The sequence below is a fragment of the Neopsephotus bourkii genome, unplaced genomic scaffold (genome assembly GCF_033783945.1).
Source record: "Neopsephotus bourkii isolate Nb327-2 ecotype Australia unplaced genomic scaffold, CSIRO-AGI_Nbou_v1 NB_1600, whole genome shotgun sequence".
In the NCBI taxonomy this organism is placed as follows: Eukaryota; Metazoa; Chordata; class Aves; order Psittaciformes; family Psittacidae; genus Neopsephotus; species Neopsephotus bourkii.
The window spans coordinates 510,479-524,523 of NW_026902076.1; the positions used below are offsets into that span (position 1 = coordinate 510,479).

At 41.7% G+C, this 14,045-nt stretch overlaps 1 protein-coding gene across 25 annotated transcripts in view; it reads left to right on the forward strand.

The window, feature by feature from the left end:
* Positions 1-14,045, forward strand: part of HMBOX1 (homeobox containing 1) — a 112,685-nt gene that overhangs the window by 56,988 nt on the left and 41,652 nt on the right. For all 25 annotated transcript variants that reach the window (XM_061372175.1, XM_061372181.1, XM_061372183.1 and 22 more), the window contains 2 exons: positions 5,921-6,400; positions 8,372-8,457. In XM_061372175.1, coding sequence (XP_061228159.1) covers positions 5,921-6,400; positions 8,372-8,457 — 566 coding nt within the window. The remainder of the gene's footprint in view (positions 1-5,920; positions 6,401-8,371; positions 8,458-14,045) is intronic.

Below are 14,045 nucleotides of genomic sequence, written 5' to 3' on the forward strand. Positions count from 1 at the left end.
GTTAGTGTCAGGTAGATGATTCTTGTATCTGTGGGGGCTTGGTCTGTGATAGTAGGTGAGAAAACTGTGCTTTCTTTTCCTTGCTTTTTTTTTTTTTATGAGATGCAGGGAAATAAGGGAAGAGAACATACCTGTTAACTTGCTACATAGCCCCACTCTAGATCAGTACTTTCAAAGTGGGGAGGGATACTCATATCTAAAGAGTGAAATTCATACAAAAAAAAAGACTTAAGACTTGGTGATATGACAAGGAAAAGCAATGATGTTGAGAACAATTATGCCCTAAGCAGCTTTGACTGCAGAAAGTGGTGTTACAAGTGGAAAAGAGCAATGCTGTGTCCGGCTGGTTGAGACCTGCTTGTTATTTTATATCTATGGATTTGGGGAGGGTGAAATAAGTTCTTTTTTATTTAGCTCCTTATAGTTCTCTCTTCAGTGTGATATTCAGGTACCTCAGGTTCCTTTTGGATGAGCCAAAACCATGAAGTTCTAATGCTTTATTGATACCAAGAGGCAGGAATTGGAATTGGTCTGTCTTACTTGGGATGTGTCTGACAACTCAATGTAAAAAAATGTAAATAAATTTGATACTTCAGTCTACATTTTTTTTCTGTCAGGGTCTAAATAAACAGTTCACTTCAAGGCCCAGATTCAGTTGTTAAAAAGTTGGTCAGTTATAGATTTGAGCTTAATTAGTACTTTTTAGAGGTCTTGCTTTCAAAATTACAGGCAGAAAAATGCATGACAATTCTCCCTTGGTTGTGCTTTCTGCTTTGGTTATCTCCCCAAGGAAATTTGACAGTAACTGATGAGAGTTTTGCTAACTGATAAGGAGGTGAAGCATGTGATTAAAAGCTAAGATCTGCAACTGTTGAGGATATTTTACTACTGTGGCAGCGAAGTTTGCCAATTTGACTACGGCAAAGCAGTCAGTCCACAGTCCTTGTTCTTAGGAAAAGTATTTGCTATCTTTATTTTCTTCTGCATGCCCCCAATTATTCTGCTTGCCTCTATCTTATTTTACTTCTTGTTACTTTTGCAGTTGATTGTATTTCATAAGGAAGAAGAGGGGGGAAGCAAATCGAATTACAGCTAGCCAGAGGAGTTCAGGAGGATAAGAGGCTCTTACAGCAATATGGGGGGATGAAGTAGTGGAGTATATTGACTAATTAACGAGGTGAATGAAATTACAGTGATTTTTAAATGGCTGATTTACTTAACTGCTTTGTAAATTGGTCTTTAAATAGGGTAAGTTTATTCAAATATTTAAAAAAGGGAAAATAACTGCAGCCCTGCGAGAATAAAGGTTCTAAATAATGTTACTGTAGTTATTCATTAAAAAGGAGTAGATAGTTGGCAGTATTGGAACATGTTCAATAATAGCACGTTTTGCAATATTTGTTTTGGGTTTTTAATGGAAAATTCCCAGTTCCTGCAGTTTTCAATACATAAAACTTAGAAGCATTGTTTCTAGATCTCATGGTTGTGTAGAAAAGTACCTGAAAATGTGAATAAGAGTTCAAAATCAAGAAAAGCAAAGAGAAGTATGTCAGATGCAATATATGTTGTATATGTAAGTATAAGCAAGGCAGTTTTTACTGGATATTAGTTAGACCAGCAGTGAGATACCATATCTGATTTTGGTGGTCTTTTTAAGCATTGAAAAAATTATGCAGAAGTTTTCTAAAAAGGTTGGAGGGCTAGAAGGATATTTTGCCTGGTCAAATTGAAAGACCCATTGAATTTGGTTTGGTTTGCTTTGTTTTTTCAAATTGCCACATTTTTCCAGTGATTGTGTTAACACAGTGTGATGGATTTAATTTAACAGTAGGTTTGCTGCTTTTACTTTCTGCAAGCTTCTTAGGAGCAGTCCACAAATTAAAGAGGATGCAGTGGAACATAAGTTGGGAGTCACTGAATATCTCATCCTTACAGCAGAGGATGGCCTTGTCCAGCAGCCCTTGCATCCCTGTGCGATCGCAATTACTGCACATGCACAGTACATCCGTGGTACATTGAAGTGGGACAAGTTGGAGGCCAGACCACTTTTCCCACATACAGCAACCTACAACAGGTCATAGAGTCATAGAATAGTTAGGGTTGGAAAGGACCTTAAGGCCAACCAGTTCCAACCATCCTGACATGGGCAGGGATGCCTCACGCTAGACCCTGTTGCCCATGGCTCTGTCCAGCCTGACCTTGAACACTGCCAGGGGTGGAGCATTTACCACTTCAATGGGCAACCTGTGCCAGTGCTTCACCACCCTCACAGTAAAGAATTTCTTCCTTGTATCTAACTTGAATTTCTTTTGTTTAAGTCTGAACCCATTAGCCCTTTTATCACTACAGTCCCTGATAAAGAGTCTCTCCAGTATCCTTGTAGACCCCCTTCAGATATTGGAAGGCTACTATGAGGTCTCCACGCAGCCTTCTCTTCTCCAGGCTGAACCAAGCCCAACTTTCTCAGCCTATCTTCATATGGGAGGTGCTCCAGTCCCCTGATCATCCTCGTGGCCCTTCTCTGGACTTGGTCCAACAGTTCCATGTCCTTTTTATGTTGAGGACACCAGAACTGTACACAATACTCCAAGTGAGGTCTCATGAGAGCAGAGGGGCAGGATCACCTCCTTAGACCTGCTGGTCACACTCCTTTTGATGCAGCCCAGGATACGGTTGGCTTTCTGCGCTGCAAGTGCACACTGCTGGATCATGTTCATTTTCTCATCAACCAAGACCCACAAGTTCCTCTCTGCAGGGCTGCTCTGAATCTCTTCTCTGCCCAACCTATAGCTGTGCCTGGGATTGCTCCGACCCAGGTCAACCATCTCTCTTACAGCTAAGAACACTGCAGTTCATTATATGTAATTCGCTAGTAATTTACTAAAGGATACTTAGGATTCACTAAAGGATTATGTGTAATTCACTAAAGGAGATTAATTTGGCCTGACATCCCAGATCTAGAAGCACAGCCCTGACATTTTAGACAAATTAGGAATCACACTTAAATTTTAAAAGGAATGACTGGCCATGACCACAAACTGCTGCAGGAAACGGCAAGTTCTGTGTTACCTGGCATTTTTGAAGCTACCTGGAAAGTCATGCTTTTGTCAGATGCTAGTTTTTAAGTTTTCGGGCTAGAAGGACAAAAGTTTTGGGTTTTTAGGTCTGTGACAAATGGGAGATAAACCTAGACAGTCTGAAGTATGTTTTAGTATTAAATTTTAAAGAGTAAAATGAGCATTTTGAGTAGAGGTAATTCTGCATGGAGGCTCTTGTTCATTAAATTCTCTAGTTCAACGAAGTACTTGAGCACTTGTGTGAAACTTGGTGTTGACAGATAAATGATCCAGGAAATGGTAGCATTAGAATTACAGGTAACAAATACACCAGATGGGTTTATCTCTAAGGAAAGGCAAGCTGGCATATCTAGTGGAAACCATCGCAAGGCCAGATGTTTAAGAAGAGATTCGCTATCTGAAAACCATACACTCAAAGGTGACATGGGGCTTTCAGGCTCTACCGGAATTTGTGATGTGAGTCAGTAAGTCACTGTGACACTTCTCACAGTGCTTGGAGAAAAGCACTGTGCAGCCTTGCCTCCCCTGACGCAGAGGCCAAACCTAGAACACAGTGTCTGTTTCTAAATGCTCCTTGTCAAGCTCTGAGTGTCTCAGTCTGAGATGTGACTTCCGAATTTTAGTTGTTGCAATTCCAGTCAGTCACTAGTCTACTGCTGCATTGGCTGCCATGGCCTCCTCTTAGTAAAATAATCTGGGTGCTTGTCTTTTAAAATTTAAAATGGCTTGTACATTTTCAGTAATCAATTGTCCAAAGGACAGCGCATTCTGGTTGGACCGAAGCACTTACGTGGCTGTAGTCCGTCTGTCTTCTCACAGTGTCATTTTCTTGGATGGGAGTCATCCCCTTGTGTTGTCCTCCTGCTTCTTTCTCCTATGTCCACACTGTTGAAACAATTAAAAGGGCTCAGTAGTTGCTTGATGAGGCCAAAGACAGGAGCTTTTTCTCATTTCTGTATTTTCCAGGCTGCAGATGCCATTTTTGTGGGTAGCTACTCTTTAGCTACAGCTCTACTAAGCTATAGCTTAACTAAGCCAGGTCTCAGTGCTGTTCGTCAGCCTCAAGGCCCCTTGGCCACCTCCATATCACCAGACCTGCCTAGCCTTGGGACTGAATGGCTGCATCCAGACAGGGTTTGTGGTTTCTGCTCCATGCAAGGTCTTGAAAAGGGCCTGTGAACTGGTTGGAAGTGCACTGGTTGTGCTGGACCAAAACTGTGCCAAAGACAGCTGCAGTGATTTAGTAATGCTCCAGACAACTGCATGTAGATGCTACTGTGCCTCCTCCTGGGCACTATTTAATTTCCTAGCACTGACATGGCTGTACCCTCTGATTCTAGAATGGACTTGTTCCCATTGCCTAGTCAGATCTGTGTAGTGAGAGGTTACTCCCCTGAAGAGATTCTCTTGCTACACACCAAAAACTTACAGACTTTGTTTACTTCACTGCAATTCATGTATCTTAAAAAAGACTAAATGCAGCAGTTGAAAAATTGTCACTCTCTGGCTTCTGTTGGGGGCTTCTCTGTGCCAGTGCAGAAATGGAAATGAGATGTGATCTTCAAAATTTGTGGATAGAAATAGGCAGCCCTGTGTCTGGAAGGTCTAGCGTAATTGAGGCAGCTGTCATCCGTTTTCATTGGGTCCTTGGAATTCTTGCTTGACTTTCCTGAGGCTGTTGTTTGTCTGCTCTCACTTGTAGGGATTGTACGTTAAGACTGTCATGTCTCCTGGAGTTTGAGTGATCTCTTCACCCTGCACTCCTGCAGGAATTGTAATAAAGCATTGACTTATAAGAAGATTCACAAGAAGGATGGAAAATGCCTTGATCTCTTTGCCAAGTTCTGTCTGCCCTCCATCTGCCATTCCTTCTCAAAATCTTGAGTTCTGAAGGAGGTGATCTCGTCATTTGTATGTCAATTTGGATCTGTAATGAGGAGACCTAGGAAAGAAGAGACTAAAGGAGCATATTGTGATTTCTTTCTTTTCCAGTTCCATTTCTGGGCTTTGCAGCAGATACATGTTTGTTGTTCTGGCACTTTGAGAAGTTTAGGAGTTAAAAATGCTTTTGATGAGCCACTATGATGATTGAGTTACATGAGAAGCCTGCCTTTGGAGGGGAAAAAGCTGTAGACTTATTTCTTTAAATGAAAGCTCAGTAGTAATTGGATGTGCTGCACTTTCCTTGTTAGGGCAGGTGATGTCTGACAACATCGAAGGTTCAAAAGTTACTGACTTCAGAAATAAAACTTCAGGTATGGGACTTCAGTCAAATCAACTTTGGTCCTACAGGCCGGTATAATTTCCGCTAGATGTGTTTTTTATCTTCTTTTTTTCAAGGTAACAACAAAGTTAGGGCGACTTGAACTCTTCACACTTAAGATTTGAAAGAGATTCATAAAACTCATGTCGTAACTGGTTAAAACTTCTCCAAAAAAAACTCAACCTTGACCTAACAGGTTTGGAGCCTGGGATTTCCGCCTGGGGGATACCTAGCAATGGACAATATTTTGTCTGAAATCAAGTTGCAGCCTTAATTAGTGAGCAGCCACTGTCTCTCTATAGCAGTGGTTTATCAAAAGCAAAAGGGTACTATTGTAGAAGGTGTAGGAAATGCTAGTAGAAGAGAGAATTGCTGTTTGAGCAGTTCAAAGAAAATAAGCTTTAGTGGGAGGTTGCCTGCTGAGCTTGTTTAGAGATGTACTGTTGGGCTGCCATTTCTGTCATGTGTGTGACTCAAAGTTTTGGATCAAAATTGGTCTTTCCAGCATGTAAGGTACTTTCATGTATCACAGAGAACTGTTGAACTGAATTATTTGCTTTTACATTTTACCTTGTTTTAGTCTGCTGGAAACCATGTCTCACTACACAGACGAACCAAGATTTACTATAGAGCAGATAGACCTGCTTCAGCGCCTGAGACGTACCGGAATGACCAGACATGAAATCCTCCACGCTCTGGAAACCTTGGATCGTCTTGATCAAGAGCATAGTGACAAATTTGGAAGAAGGTCTAGCTATGGAGGTGGTTCCTACAGCAACAGTACCAATAATGTCCCAGCATCTTCCTCTACAGCCACAGCTTCAACACAGACCCAGCATTCTGGGATGTCCCCATCACCGAGCAACAGTTACGATACCTCCCCACAGCCTTGCACTACTAATCAGAATGGGAGGGAGAGTAACGAGAGGTTGTCTGCATTCAATGGGAAGATGTCACCTACCCGCTACCCACTTGCAAACAGCTTGGCTCAAAGGTCATACAGTTTTGAAGCTTCTGAAGAGGACTTGGACATTGATGACAAAGTGGAGGAACTGATGAGGTTAGTAGAAGTCTTTGTAAAAAGTTTGGAAAGTCAGAGTGAGAGACCCTCCAGAAGAGATTGGCATGTTGGAGGACTGCCAGTAGTGATGGCTATTGCCAAGAAAGCAGGAACAGCTTTAGATAGCTGTTCCCTTGCTAGTTCCATAATGGTCACTATCTCAGTACCTCTCACCTGCCTTTTAGTCTTGTGTAGAGAAGACCTGACCATGTGTGGGTATCCCAGTCTATTTTACTGTTGAAATATCTGTACCAAAAATTTAAATTAACGTTAGTGCACTAATTTTCCACCCTCCTCTTATTCAGGAGACTTCTGATTGAGTATTGATTCACACGAATCCTCCTCCACTACTTCATACCAGTTGTATTTCCTTCCATATATAGGGCAAGTAGAGAATCTGCTTGATTAATGCTTTCCAGTGGGGTCTGCAGAGCATGTTATGTTATCTGTTTAGAGTTTGTGGCAGGGCTGACTCCGAGATTTGCACAGTCTGCAGGTTGGCATAGGAAAATACAAATAATAAAGAAGAAGCAGAAAGTCTTCCCTGAGAGCCAGTAGGTTGGGATTTTTTTTCGTTCAGACTGACCTTCCTTTACCTTTAGTGGCTTCCTTTTCAGCATTAGCGCAAAGATAAAAGGAGGGGATTACAGTACTGAGGATGAAGGTCAGAGTCAGTGGGCTTGATAGCAAAAAGAAATAAGAGGAAAGGCCAAATGTCTCAAAACAATTCTGGTCATAATATTGGAATTCTATTTCCGCTCCCCCCCCCTCCCCCCCAAACCCCTAAAATTTGCAACATTTCTGAAGTACCTGTGATAGATCTAGGGTCCATAAGCTCCAGGATAAAAATACGTTTGAACTAAGTTTGGAGACTTGGGGTAAAAGTGTGGCTTTTGGAGGAGAGGATTAGAGATGAGCAGTATGAAAAGCTGATCAACCTCATGTACTGTCAGCTGCAAGATAATGGAGTAATGCAGGAAGGTGGTGGGTTTAGCAGTGTGCAGGAGTTCTCATTGCTGAAGTTTAATCATTCCTTTGAGTTTTGGGTTCCTATGCAATAAGTCTCAGGTAATGCTTTTAATGCTTATTTAAATGGAAACTGCTTTTATGTGCAGGCATACAGAAGATGAGCATTGGTACAGAACTACAAACGAACCCACAACATAGCATTTATTTTGCATTTACATTTGCAAGCTTGAATCTGCCTTGAATGCTGCTGGGGCAGGAGTGGAGAAGAGAAAGGCAAACTACTAAATGATAAAGTCTGGCTTTAGTTGTCTGCCTTTCTCAGGAAAGGAGAGAGGAAGAAGAGAGAAAAGTGTGTGTTTACTGCAGTTAAAATTTTCTGCATATCACAGTCCCTGTGCAACCTACAGATTTTATTTTCTTTTTAGCAGTTTTGGTCCCTTCTGAACTATCTTTGCACACCTTGTGAAATCATACAAAGGCTTTAAATAACCGGCACTTGTTCATTCAGTGCAAGCTGTGGACTAAAGAAGTGTGTGTGTGGGATAGAGGTTGCAAAATGTTTTCTCCTTTGAGTCTTTTCCTTGAAAGGTTTAAGGAGGTTTGTGTATGTATATTCATTTGTGCAGCTAACCAGGCAGACCCTGCTATCCTTTATATTTTATTTTTGTGCCTCACTTTTATGACTGAGGTTTTTATGCTGGTATGTGAGATTTATCATCCCTGTGTAATGAAACTTTGTACATTCCATATGGCAGTGCTGCACCTAATATGAATTATATAGGACATGAGTCATCCATTCTCCTGCTAGGGTACTTTGATCAAACGTGACACTTGTTAAAAGAACTGTCCACCGGTGAGGCACTTTGACTATTTTAATGCCTGCCTTCCCCACTCCTTGTCCCCTAAATAAAGGAAGTAAAGCCATTTTGCATCTCCAAAGTGCACTTTGGTCTGTCTGTCTTTTTGTGTGTTCTTTTGTGGGTTTTTTTTTTGTTTTGGTAGGAGGGACAGCAGCGTGATAAAGGAGGAGATCAAAGCCTTCCTAGCCAATCGGAGAATTTCCCAAGCAGTTGTTGCACAGGTAACAGGTAAGAGCTCGGGGAGTCCTTTCTTCATTTTGGGAAACTGTGCCTAACTGTCTGTCTCTGCACAGTGCAGATGTTGGAATATTGCTTGGCTTTCTGCATTGCAGTGCAGATCTGTCAGCTTAGTCATGATAATGTATGCCTTTGATTTAAGACCCATTGTCCCGCACATCATGGAACTTCCCCAGTGAATCACTTTTTCTTTTTTTTCCTTTTTTGTGGCTTGCGCTAGCAGATTTTATTTTACAGCATTATAATAAGCCCCAAGTTCTTATCTTAAAACGAAAAAGGTTTTCCTTAATTCTAAAATTGTTTGTGGAGTGTGGCAAATAGATGGCATATCTTCATCTTCATGTATGGGGAGAGAGAGATATATAGATATAATGTGTATTTTTACTATAAAATGCATATGAATAGTAGGGAGAAACAGCTATAGTTTGTATGACTACAGGCAGAGAGAGCTGGGCTTGTTCTGCCTGGAGAAGGCTCTAGGGAGGACGTTCCGGTGCGTAAAGGGGCTGACAAGAAAGCTGGAGAGGGGCTTTGACATAAGCCTGTAGGGACAGGACAAGGGGGAATGGCTTTAACCTGACAGAGGGGAGACTGAGATAGAGATCTGAGGCAGAAGTTCTTCCCTGTGAGGGTGCTGAGGCCCTGGCACAGGTTGCCCAGAAAAGCTGTGGCTGCCCCATCCCTGGCAGTGTTCAAGGCCAGGTTGGACAGGGCTTGGAGCAACCTGGTCTAGTGGAAGGTGTCCCTGCCTGTGGCAGGGGTTGGAACTGAATGAACTTTTAGTTCCCTTGCAGCGCAAATGGTTCTGTGATTCAGGAGTCATATTATGATAGATTGAAGTTTTTGAATCACTTGCCTTTGAGCAACATCCCCAGTTCCCTCAGCTGTTCCTCACAAAACCCTTCATGAGCTCCACTGCCCTTCCCTGCATATGCTCCAGCATTTCAGTATCTTAGGATGAAGACTTAAAATAGCTCCAATTCCATGTTATACCTATAACATATTAATTTTTTAACCCAAGCTTGAATTATATCTTGAAAATAGGTAATTTTTAAGGTTTCTTGATGACTAGGAATTACAAACCAGCAAGAGGGAATTTGTTTTCTATGGTATTTCCAGTATTTGAAAGGTCAGGAGAACCCATCTGCCTGGGAGATTTGGGTTTGCAGACATGCTAGCAGTTGAGGTAGGCAGGCAGAAACAGGTGCTTGATCCATGGAGCTAGGAATACCTTCCACATCTCCAACTCTTCTCTGTGATCTTGGGCTAAATTATTTGTCCTTCCCTGGTTTCAGTTTCGTCTGAAAAATCATGAGATTAACGTTTAGTGTAACTGAGGAATATTATTAGCCTTATCAGATGCTAGCATTAGTACTTCAAAAATTAAATGTTGTCTAGTTGCTTAAGTTATACCTGAACTCTAAAGTTTTGGAAGTTACTAGGTTCCTCTCCTGCTTTTGTGCAGTCCTCGCCTGCATATGGTCCTGGAATAACCCTCTCTGAATTGACCGTCATGTCTACCAGCAGTCAGACTAGCTTCAAAAAAACAGAGGGAAAAATTGTAGGAAAAGACTCTCTAAAAGAAGCCATCATTTTTTTATTTTATTTTTTTGTCAGTGCAGACTGCTGCACACCAGGCCATTGAATCAGAATTATCACACCAAGTCTGAGTCTGTATCAGTAAATGGAATGGAGCCAATGATAATTATATGGGTGTCTTGGTGCATGTCTTTGATACCCCTGCAGGCAGACTGTAGGAAAGTCAAGACTGGTCTCTTCACACCTTGTCATTTTGCTCCTTCTTTCCTCAACCTGCTGTCTTGCATTTCAGTTGCTGTTAAGTTGGCATTTAGCCTTTGGAAGCTTTCATTGTTTGCCAGGCTGTTCCTCCTGAGAGTAAACAGTGCCATCCATGTTGTACATAGTTGACTAAGTTTCACACCCATCCCACTCAACTCTCCTGGGTAACAAGGAGGGGGAATCCAGAATGTAGTTGCGCAGTGATCAGAGAAAATATGTCACTTTTGAGTTTGACAGTGGGACAAAGACCTAAGTAATGGCAGTGCTCTATTATCTTGTTTTCAAGCCATATCACTGGTTAACCAGGTAGATCTAAATGTTAAATGGCTACATCCTTTTGCAGTGGACCTTTCAAATGAGAAAAGGAAGTGGTATTTTGCACACGATGCAGTTTCTCAGGACAAGGTGGCATCAAGGCTTGCACTGCACTGTCATACACGTCTCTTCCTCCTCCTACCCTTGGCAGGTGAACTGTGTCATCCTCCATATGCTTGGTGGGGAGGTCTGCGTGAGCCAATTCATTTTAAATATAACCCATAGCGTCACGTAAGCAGATGTGTAGTACTTATGTGCCACTGTTAAGTACATAGTTATGGCTTATCTGAAAAGAAATAGTAAATCTCAAAGAGATGTTTGAAGGGACCAGATTAAAGAGTATACTCAGCACTTCTAAGGAGAAACATCAACTTCCTCTCAAAAGTACAGCATGGTGAAGAGTGACTGAAAATAGCTCGGGACAGAGATCCAGCACAGAGAGCACATGTCCGAGGGCTCTCACTTTCAAAGCTGTCTTAGGCCTGATGAGTGCTAGATGACTTGTGTATTCTTCAGATGTATCCAGCATCCCTTTCCATTCAGGCTGTGAAACAGGCTCCCAAGGAAGGCCTCAGAACCACTTTTGGTTCATTAAAAGAGCAGTTTATATTGGCAGAGGTAATGCTTTGCAGAATGTATGATCTCAAATAGTATCATCTCAGTATTTACCAACTTAGTCCTGGTGGTAAAGTTGTTCTGTAAATAATTCAGTAAACAAGAGCTAAAATAGATAAATAAAATCCAAAGAATGGTCAGTAGCAGATGGTGTAGGGGAGGATCATTACAGTGAAATGATACCTTTTCAGAAGATTTTTCAGCCTTCAGTGATCAATCAAGTGCTCAGGGTCCTCTTCATTATGTTGCACTTGGAGGTGGAACCCCCTGTTCTGGCTAAAGAACTTGTGCAAGGGGACAGTTCTGCAAGAACAGATCAGTAACCCACAGAAGCTGAGCTTACACCCTCCATTACTGTTGTAATACTGTAGCAAACCGTTACTGAAGGCTGCAGTGTGGATGGTGGATGTATTTGACTTGCCCATCCACTGGCTACCACCCCGCATCAGCTGGAAGTCTTTTGCGTAGCACTTAAAATAAATGCAGAATAGTGTGGCCTCAGCTTTTAGCATCCATCTCTTCTGCTTGGTGTACTGAGAAGAGGACAGCCTGGAAAATAGTAACCAAGTGTTAGATAGTGACTTGAAAATAAAGGAATGATTGATAAGAAGCAAAAAGCTAGCATAACACTTACTAGTGCTGGTCTTAAATGCAGGAGCTGCTTTTTATAGAAACTTTTTTAATGGTGTCTGTAATAAGATAAACAAGAAGCACTTGGGTTGGGCTCTGTATAAATAATCTCCTACTGATAAGAAAAATGACAGTATAAACAGGAGCTAATAATAGTTCCTGCGGAATTTCCTATCGTGTTATTTGAAGCTCCTTTTAACTTAGCTGCAGCTTACATGGGGGTCGGCATTTAGCCCTACGTGTGGCAGTTGAGATGCCAGATTTTTTATCAGCAACAAATTGAAGTCGTGTGCTGCAATTTGCTTTAATTGCCACCAAAATTGTATCAAGGTACCAAGGCTGTTATGGTCAGAGGGCAAAGGATAATGAGATAAATGTAAACTAGTTAAGAGATGCTGTCTCTTAGATTCTGAATGTAGATGGAGGGTGAGTGAAATGTTTGCAGAAAGTAGTGTCTTTCTGTTATGTACTACAGTAAAGGAGAAAGGGAGGAGTATACACAGATGAGCTTTTGCAGCCAGGCTAAATGCTTTGATGAATGATGCCTCTGCAAGGTTTGGAAATGGTAGCTTTTCCATTTTTTACACATAGGGAGTGAAGGAATAAAAAAGAACCTTACTTCCCTGAGGGTCACAGTAGAAACAGGCTGTTGCAGAACAGGAATTTGAATCCAGATATCTCAAGTCTTAGGCTAGTAGCATAAAAACAACCACCATTAAAAAAAAAGAAATCAACAACGATAAAATTAAGAGGTCTTTTTTTTTTTTCTTTTTATACAGAATACATAGAGCTTTCCTGTGTGCAGTTCTGCTAACCTGCCCAATTATTCTGCTTGTACCATTCAGCTCTGTCATACTGTCTCTATCTTAATTGATATGAGATCTTCAGGACTTATCTTTGTGTTTGCTAAACACACAGAGCATCTTGTAAGGTGGAGGGCAGCCTTGAAGCACTGCTGTAACATAAATAAAATCCCTTAAGGTTTGGAACTGGTGCGTAGGGATGCTAAGCAAATGCAAATAAAAAGTGAAACTGAAGTACTTCCATTGTGAGGAGAATTCAGAAAATTGCTTAGTTAGTGATCCCCTGAAATGACAAAAAATAGGATTTTGGAAAACATTTTCCTTCCTGCTTTTTTTTTTTTTTTTTTTTAAATACTCATGACAACACAGTGAAAGATGTATTTTTCTGTCACTTTAATCTTTGCAAGTTTTCTGTAGGCAAGGTTTGCTAATCTCCTGAATTGATAGATGTCCTTTTCTATGGAAAGGAGTGACATGTGACACAAGTCAACATTTCATAGAATCACAGAATGGTTTGCATTGGGGGGGCGGGGAACTAAAAGTTCAGTCAGTTCCAACCCCTGCCACAGGCAGGGCCACCTTCCACTAGACCAGGTTGCTCCAAGCCCCGTCCAACCTGGCCTTGAACACTGCCAGGGATGGGGCAGCCACAGCTTCTCTGGGCACCCTGTGCCAGGGCCTCAGCACCCTCACAGGGAAGAACTTCTGCCTCAGATCTCTATCTCAGTCTCCCCTCTGTGACGTTAAAGCCATTCCCCCTTGTCCTGTCCCTACAGGCTTATGTCAGAGCCCCTCTCCAGCTTTCTTGTCAGCCCCTTTACACACTGGAAGCTGCTCTAAGGTCTCCCTGAAGCCTTCTCTTCTCCAGGCAGAACAACCCCAACTCTCTCAGCCTATCATTGGAATTGCTGTAATTCTTTGTGATTACCAGTTCTTCCTTCATTATTTTCTGTAAGAAAACTAGTTGTCCTCATTACAACGTGTTCATGCCCCTGTTGATGCAGAGCCCAGAGGATTGCAGTCTTCCTTGAGGTCCGTGGTTCAAGAGTGAATTTCCTCAAGACAGCTGTATTTTCAGTACTGCAGAGAACTTATTTCATTAATCTGCTTCTGGCAGCAGACTGATTTATTTTTTCCTGCCAGTGCAATTTCCTAAAGTAGCATGATTATAGACCGTGTGACAGGAGGGTACTGGTGATAGTACTAGTCATTGTCCCTGTAAGTCAACTGTGCAAAACCCAGTTGAGATTGAAGAAACTCTGATGTGACAATTTGGGGATATGTTTTTTTTAATTGAAAGGAATGAAAGATGAGTTTGTGATTAAGACACTGTACCAGGATCTAGGTGATTCTGCTTCAGTTCTTCTGTTAGGACTTTGCATATGACCTTGAATCAGTCAAGCTGTTGGAATATGC